The 16308-nt window shown below is 57.6% G+C and overlaps 2 protein-coding genes across 7 annotated transcripts; one reads left to right on the plus strand and one right to left on the minus strand.

The window, feature by feature from the left end:
* The first annotated feature begins 282 nt into the window (after positions 1-282).
* On the plus strand, positions 283-7947 carry HOMER3 (homer scaffold protein 3). 5 transcript variants are annotated; one of them, XM_072786649.1, is made up of 11 exons: positions 405-422; positions 929-1058; positions 2099-2180; positions 2260-2416; positions 2668-2799; positions 4083-4190; positions 5039-5160; positions 5670-5826; positions 6149-6262; positions 6358-6444; positions 7479-7947. In XM_072786649.1, the coding sequence occupies exons 3-11, from the start codon at positions 2167-2169 to the stop codon at positions 7668-7670; spliced, it is 1083 nt and encodes a 360-aa protein (XP_072642750.1). In that variant the 5' UTR covers positions 405-422; positions 929-1058; positions 2099-2166; the 3' UTR covers positions 7671-7947. The 5 variants fall into 5 exon arrangements, with proteins under 5 accessions (XP_072642748.1, XP_072642750.1, XP_072642751.1 ...); XM_072786647.1 differs by lacking the exon at positions 929-1058 and having other exon boundaries at positions 283-422; XM_072786650.1 differs by lacking the exons at positions 405-422; positions 929-1058 and adding an exon at positions 451-469.
* A 588-nt stretch (positions 7948-8535) lies between these two features.
* Positions 8536-16229, minus strand: DDX49 (DEAD-box helicase 49). Of its 2 annotated transcripts, XM_072786645.1 has the most exons (13): positions 15919-16223; positions 14538-14661; positions 13408-13493; positions 13198-13319; positions 12711-12898; positions 12414-12554; positions 11617-11692; positions 11268-11344; positions 11016-11113; positions 10243-10317; positions 9336-9424; positions 9184-9255; positions 8536-9086 (listed from the first exon to the last, which is right to left on the minus strand). In XM_072786645.1, exons 1-13 carry the CDS (start codon positions 16094-16096, stop codon positions 8883-8885), a joined length of 1530 nt encoding a protein of 509 aa, XP_072642746.1. In that variant the 5' UTR covers positions 16097-16223; the 3' UTR covers positions 8536-8882. The 2 variants fall into 2 exon arrangements, with proteins under 2 accessions (XP_072642746.1, XP_072642747.1); XM_072786646.1 differs by lacking the exon at positions 10243-10317 and having other exon boundaries at positions 15919-16229.
* Positions 16230-16308: the final 79 nt, after the last annotated feature.

A 16308-nucleotide genomic window follows, 5' to 3' on the forward strand; every position in this document is an offset into this window, starting at 1 on the left:
CCTCATATCTCTGCCTCTGGGTCTGGGTCTCTGTCCCCATCCGCCCCGGCCCTCTTCCCCGCTCTTCACCCCGCCCCCCGCCCCCCGCCCCCAGGGAGTCCCGTCCCGCCCCGCTCCCGGCTTCCGCCCCTCCCTTCCCCCCCCCCCGCCGCGGAGGGCCGGCAGGGGGCGCTGCGGGGCGGCCTCGGCGGCCCGGGGAGGCGGGGCGGGCGGCGGCCGCGTCGGGACCGGCCGCGATGGGACCGGAGGCGGCGCGGGCGGCGGCGGAGGCGCAGACAAAGGCGCGGGCGGCGCGGAGGGCGGCGCGGAGGGCGCGGGCCCCGGAGCCAGCGAGCGAGCGGGGCGCCCGGCTGCGGGGAGTCGGCGCCGCGGGGCAGCACCCGACTCGCGCCCGGACACTCGCGGGGCGCCGAGCCCGCAGGGTGAGCCCGGCTGTCCGAGCCTGCGCGGGGGACGCGGGGGCCCCCAGGTGCCAGGGCCGGGGCGAGGGCGCGGGGGTCCCCGAAGTTCCGGGCCGGGAGGCTGGGGGCGGCCGGGGAGCCCCGAAGTTCCAGGGCTTGAGAGGGCGCAGGGGCCCCGAAGTTCCGGAGCCGGGGTCGGAGAGGGCACGGGGCGAGGGGTTCCCAAAGTTCCGGACCCGGCGTTGGAGGAGGCTGCGCTGTCCCCGACGTTCCCGGCCTGGGGTTGGGAGGCGGCACGAGAGGATCCCGAAATCACCGACCCGGGGCTGGAGAGCTGGCAGGGAGTCCCCGGAATTTAGAAGTCGGAGGTGGTGCGAGGGATCCCCGAAGTTCTGGACCCGGAGTCGGGGGGCATCGCGCGAATCTCGGAAGTTCCCGGGTCGAGGGTGGCACTTCCCGAAGTCGGGGAGCGCATTGGGCGCCCCGATTCTGACGCGGATGGGAATTCTTTCCTTACTGAATACCAGGCCCCCCAGCCCGGGGCGCATGGGGTGGGGCTTCGCCCCCACACGCAACTGGGGATCCTGGCACCGGGCGGGGTCCGGGCCTCCTCCGGGAGCCCCGCGGCCGGCGGCGACCGAGGCACATGACTAGTTGGTGAGTAACTTTCCCCAAAGCTGCAAGTCGCGGCAGGACCGTCAGGGCCGGCAGGGCCTGGGTTTCTGGGACCCCTGCACCCTGGAACCCTGCTTCGACCCAGGACTTGCTCCCAACCCGGGCCAGCGCTGCCGCCCCTCCCCCACACAGGGGCTCCGGTTTCAGACCCTGTGACCCGGGCAGCAGCTGCCCAGGACAGGGTGGGGGGGCAACCCTCCTCTGACCAGGGAGGCCGCTCCGCGGGGGGCCTCCCTTCCCCCACTGGCCACCTCCCTTCCCCAGGTCCCTCCTGGTCCCCTGCAGATCCCCCAGATGCAGGTTTTGGAGGCACAGAGGTGAGGTTAAGGAATTCTCCAGGGCAGCCATTCCTGGTATCTGTGAGGTCGTGGCTGGAGGCAGCAAGAGGGGCTGGGGATCTCCCAATCCTTGATGCCACCCAGCCCTGCATGGTATTGGGATAGAGTGGTCATGGGCAATCGGTTAGTGGGTACCAGGGTAAATTTGTTTGGCTACATCTTCTTAACTAGGCTGGCAGCTCCCTGGGGATTTGGACTCTGCCTCCAAGTGTGCCTCTGCCCTAGAGTGGAAGCTGAGGGGTCCCTCTGTGGGATCTAGGAGGAACTGGTCTCCCAGGAGGCATCTGGTGATGGCCCACATTTTGATGGAGATCCTGGTTTGGGGAGTGATGAGTGAATGTGGCAGAAAATACCAAGTAGGAGTTCACCTTGGCCTTCTCTATCTAGCACCAGTATTGAGGGGGTGTCACTCTGGGTTCAGTAACCAGCATGCTGACAAGTTTATGCTGGGAGATCCAGGGCCACCTGGCTCCTCTCGGAGAGTCATCTCCTGCTCAGGGTGTGTGGGGGCTTCCTCCCAAAGGAGAGGGACAGGGTGTTTTTGCTGAATGATCTGCTGATTCCTTTACCTTTCTAATTGAGGTTCTATGAATGGTGTGGCTGGTGGTGGGTCCTGAGGTTGGACCCGCTTGGTTTCCTTAAGCCTGTCCTGGGGAGACACTCACAATCCCTCTCTCCCCCCAGAGGCTGAACCCGCAGCTCCTGCCATCCCTCTGGCTGCCTCTTGGAGCCCACCCAACCCAACCTGACCAATGTCCACAGCCAGGTGAGCCCCTGCCTCCCCAGCTTGGCCCTGAGCCCCCTGGGGGATGCCTAGCCCCACTGAGAACCGTCTCCTCATGCAGGGAGCAGCCCATCTTCAGCACACGGGCACATGTGTTCCAGATTGACCCGGCCACCAAGCGGAACTGGATCCCCGCGGGCAAGCACGCACTCACGGTCTCCTACTTCTATGATGCCACCCGCAATGTCTACCGAATCATCAGCATTGGGGGTGCCAAGGTCCTGGCAGGGCCTGGGTGGGGGTGGCAGGCTCCTGAGGTCTCAGAGGCAGGTTTGGGTCTAGTCATTACCCTGCTGTGTGCCTGGGGGCTGGGGGTTGGGAGGAGCCCTTAAATCAGTCTCTGTCTTGAGATGGCTCACACCTAGAACCTCCCAAGAGCTAATACAAAGTGACACCCTGGGGGTCTCATGTTCATTATTGTCAGTCTCATCAAGCTTGAATTGTGTTCCCCCCTCTTCCCTCTTCCCAGGCCATCATCAACAGCACCGTCACCCCCAACATGACCTTTACCAAAACCTCCCAGAAGTTTGGGCAGTGGGCAGACAGTCGTGCCAACACCGTCTATGGCCTTGGCTTTGCTTCTGAGCAGCATCTGACCCAGGTGGGCTTGCAGGATTACATGGCGGGAAGGACAGGGCTGGCCCTGGGGTTCCTCTTAGGGCCCTGGGGGCCTCTGGGCAGGTGCTGTAGAATAGGCATGAGAATTAGACAACCCTTCCTGGTTCCCTGGCTCATGTCTCAGCTCTGCTGGCCATCTGCTCCAATTTTGGACACACCCCGCCCTTCTCTGGGTGCCTGGGATGAGCTGGGAGTTCCCTCACACACCCTAGCACTACCTTCATCATTGCCTCCCTCCACCCTCTGCTGTCTTCAGACTTCAATATTGTCTCATCCCATTGTTCCCCTGGATGAGTAGTGCTTTCTGATTCCTAATGAGATCGTGAGGATTCTCTTTGCTTCTAGAAGCTTTCATTTTCCTTTCAAATTTAGGTCTTGAATTAATTTCTGTGGGTGGTATAAAGCAGGAGTATTTTTTCTCACTGAGTATTTAGTTGCTCTTCAACCGTTTTTTGAGATGATTTCCCTCCAACGACTTGCACTGGTCTCTTCCCCCCAATCGAATGACCGTCTGTGTGTAAACATTTTCTTTAAAAAATTATTTTCAAACTAAAGAAGTTTATTTTAAAATGAAAACCAGTGTATCCTACCCTAACTGGAAAATCGGTATAGGTAGAGTAGGAATGAGAAGAGGGTGATTTACTTTTTCACTGAGTACAGGTGCCTCTCAGAGGCTCTGAGCCCAAGACCTGCTTTCTCTGTGTTATAAAAAGATATTCACAAGTGTCCGGGGCATTAAAGACAGCACCCACCTGAGGCTCTCCTTGCTGAAATAAGCCTGACTGAGAGGAAGGGGATCCCTTTCTTTCTTTCTTTTTTTTTTTTTCAAGATTTTATTTATTTATTCATGAGAGACACACAGAGAAAGAGGCAGAGACATAGGCAGAGGGAGAAGCAGGCTCCACAAAGGAAGCCCGATTCAGGACTCGACCCCTGTACTCTGGGATCACACCCTGAGCCGAAGGCAAATGCCCAACCGCTGAGCCACTCAGGCGTTCCAGGGGATCCCTTTCTCAAGGCGGCTCCATGGAATTCACCTCCACCTAAATCCTACCTCCACCATGATACTCAGTCTGCTCACTGGAACAACTTATTCCAAGCCTCCTGACCACTCTTCCAGTTCATGAGACCAGAGGATATGCATGACTCCTAAAGTCCCTTTCAAAGTGACAAGGGTGGTGCTGGGTGGGGGTGACCAAGTGAGGCCCTGGGAGAGGGGGCTGGGTTGGCTTTGACTGTTTGTTCTGCTCCCCTCCCCACCCCCAGTTTGCTGAGAAGTTCCAGGAAGTAAAGGAAGCAGCGAGGCTGGCGAGGGAGAAATCTCAGGATGGGGGGGAGCTCACCAGTCCAGCCCTGGCGCTCGCTGCCCACCAGGTCAGTATTTCCTGTCCCATGCCTGCCAGTCACTCAGCTGATACTGAGGGTCCAGGTACTGTGCTGGTGCCCAGGACCAAATGCTCACAGATCCCATAAAACTCCACCTACAGCAGGAGCCTTGGAAGAAAAGGCTCAGGAGCACATCCTGGGGGTCCGGCCTAGCCTTGGATCACCGAAGGCCTGGAAACCAGCTTAGATGGCGGAGTAAAAACCCGGAGGTTGAAATAGCTAATGGGGGTGGTGGTGGGGGGTGGCCAAGTGAGAAACTGTCCCGGGAGCTTTCCCCCACTAATTTATTCAGCATAATTTACTGACCACCTACTGTGTGCCAGGCCCAGGGCTGGGAAAGAGGGTGACAGAGATGAAAAAGCAGGCTGCTCCGGACCCTCAGAGCCCGCGGGCCAGGCAGTGAGGGGGATACATAATGAATTCGGCCTGGTGGAGGGCTTCCTGTCTGAATCTTAAAAGCAGGTGGAAATTTGGCCCCAGGGAAGGACATAGCTATGAAGGAATAGCACAGAGGTTTCACATTGCTCCCCCCACCTTTGCAGATTTTGAGTATCTCAGTGGTTTATTTAGACCAGCCTGAATCAGGTGTGCCTGGGGCCTTGGTGAGAGCCCAGGGAGGCTAAGTGGGGGCACAGTGCCTGGAACTCTGGCCCAGGGGCCATGGGGAGCCACAGAGGGTAGATGAGGAGAGGGGCGCGCTTGCATCCCAGGGCTGGAAAGGACCCTGGCCTTCAGTCACAATACCGGTGACATCAGCGCTGACCCCAACCATGACCTTACCGGTCCTTGGCCGAAGCCACACCCCAGTGTGACCCCTCTTCTGCCCACGCCCTTAGGTGCCCCCAAGTCCCCTCGTCAGCGCCAATGGCCCCGGCGACGAGAAACTATTCCGTAGCCAGAGCGCCGACGTCCCCGGCCCCGCCGAGCGCGAGCGGCTCAAGAAGATGCTGTCCGAGGGGTGAGGCGGGTAGGGCGAGCAGAGGGGGTGGCAGGACGCCAGGCACCCGGAGTTGCTCCTCAGAAGCCCTTGGGGCGCGACGGGCCGCAGGATCGGACTGTACCCAAGGCCCGGGAAGGGGAGGAGACTGGCTCGCTTCCGCCCCTCCTGGAGCCGACCTCGCCCCTGCAACGCGCTCCTCCTTCGAGCACGCCTTCTCGGGCCGCCCCTGCCCGACCTCATCCCTCCCGGGGACTAACCCTGTCTCGGTCACGCCTCCCCGAGCGAATTCTAAACCCACGATGTCTCCAACCCGCGCCCGGTTCGGAGCACGCCCGGAGGGGCTGACGCCGCTGCCCCTTCCGTGCGTCTCCCTGGGCGGGCACTCGGCCCCTACTTTGACCCCGCCCCGGCCAAGGCCCCGCCCAGGTGGCCCCGCCCCTGCCAAGGCCCCGCCCACGGCCCCGCCCCGCCGCTGCCCCTACCCTTTGGGGCCGGGTCTCGCGCCGCCAACCCTTGCACCCCTGCAGCTCCGTGGGCGAGGTGCAGTGGGAGGCGGAATTCTTCGCGCTGCAGGACAGCAACAACAAGTTGGCGGGCGCCCTGCGAGAAGCCAACGCCGCCGCCGCCCAGTGGAGGCAGCAGCTGGAGGCCCAGCGTGCCGAGGCCGAGAGGCTGCGGCAGCGGGTGAGAGGATCCCTTCCTCCCAGAGACTCCGAGTGGCCCCAGCAGCTGGGGAGTCCGGGCCTCCGCAGGTCCTATCCGTCCTTGGGTTCACTGCCTGGCTGTGTGATCTCTGCAGGTCATTTCTCTGAGCCTCAGTTTCTTGTTCTGTATTATGGGTCTGAGATAATGCCAACCATTGTGAAACCCTAAAGTCCTACCTGCTGCATGTTGGTGGCCCCAATCAGAGGGGATGAGTGCCTAGTCATGGGTGTGACCGAGCAAGGGCAGATTCCCCAGGAGAGTTCAGGCTGGGTGTCAGGGGCTGACTTTCCTATCCACACAGGTGGCTGAGCTGGAGGCCCAGGCAGCGGTGGCAGAGCCACCCTCGGTCAGTGAGAAGGAAGGGCCAGGCCAGTCACTGGAGCAGCTGGAGGCTCTAGTGCAAACCAAGGACCAGGTGAGCACTGAGTGTGTGTCCCTGGGCTTCATCTTCCCTGACCTCCCACAAGGGAGCCAGGACCCCCAGAATAGACCCTGGGAACTCTTCTCTAGGAGATCCAGACACTGAAGAGCCAAACTGGTGGAACCCGTGAGGCCCTGGATGCCACGGAGCGTGAGGAGGCACAGCAGAAAGTGCAGGTGTGTGTCGTGGGGTGGGGTGACAACACAGGGGCAGGCGGCTCCTGGTGTGGGACAGACCTGGGATCTTTCTTTCCTATTGGGTCCTGGGCAGCTGTGTGCCTATCCAAGCCTGTTTCTTAACCTGTAAGGGGTGAGGAAGAGATTTGCCTAAGGTTGTGAAGGATTGGGAAGACCGGGTACATGGAAAGCCTGAGTTGCAGCCAGTGTTTTGTAAAGGACAGCTGTTATTAGGACAATGTTTCCTATTCTTTGATTCAAAAGCAATTAACAAATATTTTATTTATTTGAGATAGAGCTTGGGCGGGGAGGGGTAGAAGGAAAAAGAGAAGCAGGTTCCCCACTGAGCAGGGAGCCTGACACGGGGCTGGATCCCAGGACCCTGAGATCATGACTGAAGTCAAAGGCAGACGCTTAACTGACTGAGCCACCCAGGAGCCCCTCAACAATTTTTGAGTCCCTGCTGAATTCCCATCCTTAACCCCATCAAGTCCTCAGGTCAGGAGCCTGCATTTGAACCCAGGTCTGAGTGGCCTGGCTTTCACTGAAGACTTTATCGGAAAAATGTTGATGGGGTATGTCCCGTGAGTCCAGCAGGTGAAGATGTTAAAGGATCTGGGGACCCAAGAGAAGTTGGGGAGATGCTCCCTCTGGTCTCCTGCACAGCGTGCACAGCCTATGCAAAGGCCCTGAAGTGGAAAGAAACTCAACATTGTGGTTCAAAGAACCACAAGGAAGCTGGCAAGGCTGAGTTGGAAAGGACAAGGAGAGGAGGGAGTGATGTGGGTTTTGTTCCCAGCCTAATGGGTCACAGAAGGGTTTTGAGCAGAAGGGGGATGTGTGTTCTATGACCTTTAAATTGGCCAAGGGCTCAGGGAGTGTCTCTTATCCCTTCAAGGAGGATGAGACTAAAAGGCTTGGCAGGGCCCAGAGTGGAGTTTGATGGGATGGTACTCAGATGCTGAATGCCCCAAGCAGGGCTGGTGACCCTAGACTTGTTGGGGCTCCAAAACCTGCCTGCTCTCTCCCTGCAGGACCTGGAGACTCGCAATGCTGAGCTAGAGCATCAGCTGCGGGCAACGGAGCGCAGCCTGGAGGAGGCCCGGGCCGAGCGGGAACGGGCACGGGCTGAGGTGGGCCGAGCTGCACAGCTGCTGGACGTCAGGCTGTTTGAGCTGAGCGAGCTGCGAGAGGGCCTCGCCCGCCTGGCAGAGGGCACACCCTGAGCCTGGCTGCAGGGTCTGCGTGGGAGCCGGGGCCTGTGGCAGCTGGTTTTATACGCAGGATTCCCGCCTGGGGCACGAGCCGGGCTGCGGGCAGCACAATGGGCCATTCACCCTGGCAGGGACTGGGGGCCCAACCCAGCCTGGGGAGGGCCTGGCCGTAGTGCCCCAGCTGGCCCTGGCCGCTCACAGCTCAAGGGGCGTTCTGGGGCTTTTCATTGTGTAGATTTCTAGAATCCCCAGGGTGCGTGCTGGTGCCCAGATTACATTTCTAAGAGTGGCTGTGCCTGTGTGTGTGTTATGTGGGCACCCAGGCATCTGACCGCCGTCACTGCACCCCTCTTCCTGCTTCCTCTTCCATGTACCTCAGCTGCTCTGTCTTTGTAGGGCTTAGTAAACCACTTGCAGGTGAGAAGAATGAGTTTCAGAGCCTGAGAAGCACACCCAGGCCACACAGCCAGGAGCTCAGCTCTGTACAGCATAGCTCTGTCCACCCCCTGGGGCTCAACTCATGTGGTCTGGACCACTTTGCCTTTAGGTGGCCCTTGGTTAAGCATCCCCTCCCTCTACTCTGGCTACAAATCCCAAATTCCACCAGGCGTCATTTCACTGAACCTGATGGCCACGTTTGGAGGGTGATGCCCTTGCTGTGCCCATTTTTCAGACAAGGAAAGAGAGGCCCAGATGGGGCTTCTCAAACTCAAGGTCACTTGGCCAAAATGGCCAGCACTATAGTTCAAAGCTTTGGGCCTGGCCTGATGGAATGAAGAATGAGTGGTGGGTGGGGGTGACATGTCCTGGGGGGCTTGGGAAGCACCAGTAGCTGAACCCTCCTCCCTTGCCCCTACTGCCACAGAGTCAGACCAAGGAAGCTGAGAGACCCATTTATTAAGTGACTCCTGGCAAGCAACATGCCTTTGCTCTGGGGCCCTGTAGCATCCCCCTGCCCTCCCAACCGAGGTGACCAGCGTCACTGTGTATGGAGTTGGGCCCAAACTTGTAGTCAGTGTTCTTTCCTTCTCTGCAGCCTGATGCTTGGCAGAGGCTCTGAGAAGGGGCCAGCTGGGGGCTGCAGGGTGGAAGAGCTGTGCAGTGCACAACATGGGTGTCTTGGGTCCCACTGACAGCGACTGTGCAGGTCCAGGGGAGTGGAGGGGCCCTCCGACTGTCCGTTCTGGGGAGGAATCCCAGGCTAGGCACATGACCATGTGGCGCTCAGGGCTGGCCGTGGATGGGCGCTGGGGCTGAGTGAGCTTCAGGTGGGGCCCTGGGTGGGCGCCCCCCGGGTGGACGCCCCCCATGGCCAGCCCTGCTGGCTTTCTGCCGCTGTAGCGCCTGCTCCACCTTCTCCTTGAAGCGCCGGTTCTTCTGCTTGATCTTGGCCAGCTCAGCCTTGCGTTTGGCTTCTAGATCAGGGTCCTGGTGGGAGGACCCGCAGGTGGCCAAGCTGGGCAATCTGCCCCCTGGAAGCCCTCCCTTTACCCCCCACACCCCGACCAGCCCACTCAGCCCTCACCTTCCCCTCCAGGATCAGCTGCTTCCGCTTGTTGATCTCCTTCTTTTCGTCAAAGTTGGCCGCCTCCAGTTTCTGGGGAGAGAAGGAGAGGCTGTCATAGGGGCCCTCATCACAAATGGAGCACCCTGGGCCCCAAGGCCTCCCATACTCACAATTTCACACTCCCTCCGCACCACATTGACCTGCGTGAGGATCTGCAGCACCTTGGCCTCCTCCACTGAGAGCTCCTCCAGCTGCTTCTCTGAGAGAGGGCAGACAAGAGGAGGGATCCTGGCTTAGGAGTGAGCTCCCCATGCAGTGGGGTATACAAGCTTGGGGTCATATCATATAAAGGTCAGATGGGCAAGATCTGGAATTGTAGACCTAAAGAAGATAGGCTGTCCTTTTTTATTGCTATTAGCAATACTATGAATTTGACTGGAAGTTTGTTGTTGTTTTTATAAACTCCTTTAGAGGCACCTGGCTGACTCAGAAGAGTATGTGACTCTTGATCTCGGGACTCTTGACTCTTGAGCCCTACGTTGGGTGTAGAGATTATTTTAACACTCTCCTTTAGGGATGCCTGGCTGGCTTAGTCAGAACAGTGTGTGACTTTTGATCTTGGGGTCATGAGTTTGAGCCCCATGTTGCGTATAGAAATTACTCAAACACTGTCCTTTGAAGTCCAGAGGCTTCTGAATTTTAGGACAGTCTGTGCAATGATTACAGATTTTCCAGTAGTTCTTGGTCTGGGCACTTGCTAAACCACCCAAGGGGGGTTTTAAACACACCCAGACCCTGTCCCTGAGGCCTCTGACTTAACCACAGGGACCATCCATACATCCCTGTCTAAGAAACCAAAATCCCTTCCCATTGGATGTGGCTTTCAGTGGCTGAGGGCACTGTGGGAAGCTTGTTTTGCTAATTGGGCTAAAAGCCTTCATTTGGGATTGCACAGAAAGGAAAGTGGAGTTTAAGCCTGCTCGTGAGTAGCCCAGCAGGTGTCAGAGAGGGGTGAGTGGGCATCTTACCCAGAGGCATCCGGCTCCCCCCAGCCCCCTCTCCCACCCTACCACTCACTGATCTGCTCCTCGATGGCATGTACAAGGTGGATGTCATACTGCGTCACCAGTGTGATGGCCTGTCCCTGCCGCCCTGCAAGGACACACCATAGTTACCTGCTGTGAGCTAGGGGCCAAATAGGCTGTGACCACTAGGCGGCTCAGGGCTCCTCCTGGTGGGAACAGTAAGGGCTCAGTGAACGGGGCTAGGGCAGGTCCATCCCAGAGGAGACACAGGACACCAGCAGCGGTGGCTCCGCTGCCAGGCCGGCATTACACGGTGCTGGTGATGTGGCTGATCTCCCTTTGGGGTCTGGCTATCAGCATTTTGTCAGTGATAAGGCTCAATGGGCCTCAGCCCAGATCTGCCACACTACTTTCTCCATTCCCTGTTTCCATGAGGGTGACTGGTGCATGACAGCCGCTGAGGCCCGTGACCTCTGGAGCAGCACCAAACAGGCATCGTTCTCATTACTTGTCCTTTGATGAGGAGATGGGCCCAGAGAGCTGATGGAACCTGCCCGAGGCCACAGGACAGGAGAGAAGGGCCAGGCCTGGTCTGGCTCCAGAATCCATGTTTCTCCCCACTGCTGGCATGAGAGGATCTCATAAACCAGAGCATTCACCGCCTCTGCTTTCAAAAGGATGATTCCCCAAACTTCTGGACACTCCTTCTCACCAGCAGGCTATACCCCCATATCTTCTCTCACCGACTCCTGACTTTGGTTCCTCATGGTGAGGGGAAGGCAGGAGGGACATGGGTCCAACGGCCATCCCGCCCTGTCCACTTACCTGCACGGGCTGTCCGGCCAACTCGGTGTATGTAGATCTTCGGCAGCCCGGGCGTGTTGTGGTTGATAACCACCTGCACTGTGGGAATGTCCAGGCCCCTAGAGGCAGAGGCCAGTCAGTGCTACTGTCCATGTGGGGAAACTGAGGCGGGGACTCATCCAAGGTCACTCAGCCACCCCAATTCTTGCCCTGGTCCCACTGTGGGGGTGCCACTGGGCAGCACAGAAGACGGAACACCCTGGGGCTGCTCACCGGGAGGCCACGTCTGTTGCAATCAGGATCCTGTAGATGCTGGACTTGAATTTGGCCAGGGCAGCAAAGCGTTCTTTCTGTTGCCAAGTTGGGGAGAGAATTGGGAAGATAGGGGTCAGGGAGCATCTCAGCAAACATTTGAGCACTTACTGTGTGAGGCCTGGGAACAGGGTAGAGTCTAGGATAGGCCCACCCTCACGGGGTTCACCCATGGAAAGGATGGACCAAGGCAAATGGGTGGCAGGAAGTGTTCAAGGCAGAGGAAAGAGCGTGGTCCTGAGGCTGGAATCAGTTGCCAGGGCAAGGCTAGGGATGGCAGGTGGGTTTCTGGGGCAGTTTCATCCCATACCTGTTTCATCATGGAATGCAGAGCCACAGTGGGGAAGTTGAATTTACGCAGCATCATGCACAGGATCTGGCAGGTCCTGGTGGGAAGGACACACTGTCAACCTCTCGTCAACCTCTCCAGGGCCAGGGTCTTGGGAAGGCACTCCCATCCCAGCACACCCCAAGATCGAAAGTAGGTGGCTCTGCACCACCGGTAAAGGAGAAGCAGGGGTGTGCAGTATCCTGCCTGCTGACCCCTTCCGTGGCTAGGCCAATGATAGTCAGACCTACATCCAGATTTTCTTCTGGAAGCCAATAAATTTTCGGAGGGCAAGAACCAGTTAGGGGGTCTCCTCCAGGGGATGTAGGCTGCATATCTACTCTGACTCATGCTACTGCTTCCTAATAATCTCCTCTAAGACCTTCAAAAGATTTTGAAGGCCCCTGGGACTATAGAGAGGACAGACCTGGGTCTTGGAGCTGATGTGCCGGGGCCTAGCAACACACTGAGACACAGTGAAAAGGCCTTCCCAGCTATTGCTGGGGAATTCTGGGTACAGCCAGAGGCCCCTGGACCTTCTGGGTAAGAGTGGGCCTGAGGAACCCCAAATCCTGGCTCTGCCTTCAGGAGGGGTATCCTCAGCAAACTGCTTGACCTCCCAGAGCTTCCTTGAATGAATCCTCTAGAACCTTTGGTCTGAGCAGAGGCCCTGGAGTGCAAAGACTGGCTGTGTGTCTCGTACCTTGGGCCTTCATAAAGGGTTATGGGGACAGGGGATTGGGGGATCTGAGGGAAGAGAGAGGCAGGCCCATGCTCACTTGCACGTGTTGGTAAAGATGATGATGGACCAGTCCTCGTGCTCATCCTGGAAGTTCTGAATCAGGTGGACCAGATAGGCGTCCTTGACCTTCTCAGGCACCAACAGGTAGCGCTGGTCCAGCTGCTCCACTGTACGCACCCTGGGGATGCGCAGGGCTCAGTTTCCCCCCGCTGAATGGAGCCAATGCCCCACACTGGCCACGGGCCTTAACTTCTTTTGGGTGTGTCTCCCCTCCCCTCACCCACACCACCCACCTGCCCCTGCCTTGCCCATCTGCACCGGGCTGTGGACTCACGGGGCCTGAGCCTCCCAAAAGAAGGGCTGGTTGGTGGCCAGTCCCTGAAGCTCTTTGAGTGTGTCAGTCAGTGTGGCACTGAAGAGCAGTGTCTGCCTACGAGTGGGCACGGCTGCCAGGATGGCCTCCAGGTCCACGGTGAAATCCGTGCAGCCCTGCTCCAGCAGCCGGTCAGCCTCATCCATCACCTGCAGCACCAGGGGTAGGGGGTAGGAGGTCTGGGGTGAGAGCCCTGTCCAGGGCCTGAGCACATGCCCAGCCCAGCCTAGCTCAGCCAGTCTCCCTCACACACCTCCTGCCCAGCCTTGGACACATGCCCTGGAGCCTTCTCCCTCTAGGTCTCTGACATCTGCTCCTCAGAGAGGCCCTGCCCCCAACCTCCATTGATCTCTCAGCTGTCCTATCACTTCTCCTAATGCTCTCCTGGATGGCCTGTGGGACACGTGTCCTGAACGGATCAATCAATTGGTGCCCCAGGCCGACTCACCAGGAAACGGATCTTCTTTATGCTAAAAGTGTTGGAGCTCCGGAGGTGGTCAGCCAGGCGCCCTGGTGTGGCAATGACCACGTGTGGTTTCCGGGAGAGCTCCAGGGCCTGGGCCACCATATCTGTAGGTGGAGTGTGAGAGGTGGGTCTGGGTGGGTGGCCTGAGGCCACGGGGGAGCCCTACCCAGAGCCTCCCCGGGCCCCCTGTACCCATGCCGCCGACAATGATGCAGTCTTTCAGGCCCAAAGGCTTCCCCAGGACCCGGAACTGCTCTGCAATCTGGTAGGCCAGCTCCCTGTGGGTGTGAAGGGGCCAGGCTGGGTTAGATAGGGGTTCTGTGCCTGCCTCTCAATCCCATGCCCATCCCTCAGACCTCCCGACTGGCCCTCTCCTGCTTATACACACACCACAACTTCCAGTTCCCTCTGGATAAGGGCTCGGTCGGATACTGAGCACCGGAGCCCTGTTTTGGCCCCTGTCCCCTTACAAGGCTGGGATCCAGACATCCCACAGCCCCTCGCCCACCAGACCCACCCAAACTGGCCTCTCCTCCTCAGTTGTGACCTCAACACCATAGTCACCAAAGTCCAAGATCTAAGCCCACAGTCACCAAAGCTCAAGATCTAAGCCCCCTCCCTTGGGGCTGGTCAGTGTCCAAGCTCTGTCTTCCCTACCCTTCAGCCCCAGCTCTGCCCAGGCCTCTCCCTGGCCCATGTGTCCACTTCTTGTCCTCTTGTTTTGCCCTCTCCTGCTCACGTGCCCCCAGAATTGATCTAACTCTCTTCCTGGCATTCTAGGCTTTTCTCAAGTTGGCTCTAACCTGCCTGGCCCCAAGTACCCTTTCTGTGCCTTGCCTCTCTCTCACACCTCTGCTCAAATGCACTAGCAGTTCCCTCTGCCTAGAATAAATATCTTTCCCCAAATTTGTCCCTTTGAGAGATCCTTGTCATTCTTTAAGGAACCCCTTGAATGAAATATTCCCCAACTCCCTCCTCCCCAGGCCACACCCTCACAGCATACAGTGCCTACCTTTCCTCCTGCTGCTATAGGACTTACCATGTCAACTGCCATATTTGTCTGCCCAAGAACAGGAGATGTGTCTCTATCTTGGGCTACAAAACTCTTGATAGCTCCTGCCTAGCTGGAACTTGCCATGAGACAGACCCTGTGCTCAGCACTTCTCACACACTATCCTGGTTAATTTTCTACCTCCCTTAAGAGGCCGGAATGATTTTTGTCCCCATTTTAAAAAGAGGGAAAGTGAGCTTAGAGAGGTAAAGGTGCTTGCCTAAGAAAACACAGATGGTTAACTCACCCGGAAAGCCTGTGGGGAGCTCACCTGGTGGGTGTCAGGACAAGGCAGAAGATGCCATAGGGATCCTCAGACAGCTTCTGCAAGATGGGCAGGACAAATGCTGCTGTCTTGCCACTGCCTGTCTTGGCACAGCCCAAGCAGTCCCGACCTGGGCAGAGGGCAAAGGAGCATCAACACACTTCAAGTATACACAAGTGTTCTACTGAGCACAGTTTACAATAGCTAATGTTTAATGAGCAGTTACTATGTATCCAATACTGGCCTATGTCATTTACATCTGGGCACACTGACAAATTCTAGGAGTGTATGATCATTACTGTCTACACCCAACAAAAAGGGAAACTGAGTCTCAGAGATGTGCCCAGGACACACAGCCAGTGAGCAGCAGGCTGGAATGGAACCCACATCCATCTGACCCAAGATGTTACTACTCACTATCTCATTTTGAAGCCCTTACAGCACATCCCAGTGTGGGGAAACCTGAATGCCCCCCCCCAATCTGCATCCTAGGATCCCTACTGATTTCTTCATCTTCATTTATTCAACCCTCAACCTGTTATTTCCTAGGTTTCCTAAGGGCATCTCTGCCTTTTTTTTTTTTTTTTTTTTTAAGAGAGAGAGAGAGAGAGTGTGGGGAAGGGTTGGAGCAAAGAGAGAGGGAGAGAGAGAATTCCAAACAGGCTCTACACCCAGCGCGCAGCCCAATGCGGGGCTTGAGCTCAACCCTGAGATCATGATCTGAGCGGAAATCAAGAGTCACAAGCTCTGCGGACTAAGCCACCCAGGCGCCCCCAAGAGCATCTTTTTTTTTTTTTTTTAAGATTTATTTATTTATTTATGATAGACAGAGAGAGAGAGAGAGAGAGAGAGAGAGGCAGAGACATAGGAGGTGGGAGAAGCAGGCTCCATGCACCGGGAGCCCGACGTGGAACTCGATCCCGGGACTCCAGGACCGCGCCCTGGGCCAAAGGCAGGCGCTAAACCGCTGAGCCACCCAGGGATCCCAAGAGCATCTTTTTAATGGCAAACCATTAGAGTAGAGCCAACTCTAATGGGTTGGGCCATTAGAGTAGAGAGTAGAGTCCTCTACTCTCGGGACCAGAGTCCTGCATTTACCAGTAATCCTGACAACTTCAGTTTCCATTTGTAAAATTCAGATAGTAGTGCTGTGCTCTGAGACCACGAGTTTCTCGGATTACATTACTTATGTGCGGACACACAGGGAGTCAGCTGTGAATCCCAAACGCCAACACTGCCCAGTCTACCTTTGGGACCCAGGCTCGTCCATAACGCCCAAGCGTACCCCTCGCCTCGCAGAAGTGGGTTAGGCAAAGGCTAAGGCGCGAAGGCAAGGGAGCCGACAGAGTGGGGAGGCTTCCTGGGGAAGAGGCCGGGCCACACTTACCCTCCAGGATGGCGGGGATGCAGCCGAGCTGTACAGGCGTGGGCTGCTTCAAACCCAGCTGCCGACATTGTTCCACAAGCCACGATGACAGCCCAAGCTCCGCGAAGCCGGCCATCCTCCCCGCCAGCTCCGGGCGTGCACCGTGTGAGCCCTGCTTTCCGGCGCACGCCGATGACATCACGGAAACCTCGGTTACTGGATCGCCTGCTGCGCGGTCCCACCCCGGTCTAGCTCACACTGCCATTCCCGGGTTCCACCGTATGCTGACCATGTTTCCCCGATTTCCATTGGCTCGCGCGATCAAATTAAACTACAATTCCCGAGATGCCCAGCGAGTCGCACTTGCGACTCCCGTCCAATTTGGCTCATCTTTAGGCAGGAACGAGTAAA

The sequence above is a fragment of the Canis lupus genome, chromosome 19, assembly GCF_048164855.1.
Source record: "Canis lupus baileyi chromosome 19, mCanLup2.hap1, whole genome shotgun sequence".
NCBI classification, from domain to species: Eukaryota; Metazoa; Chordata; class Mammalia; order Carnivora; family Canidae; genus Canis; species Canis lupus.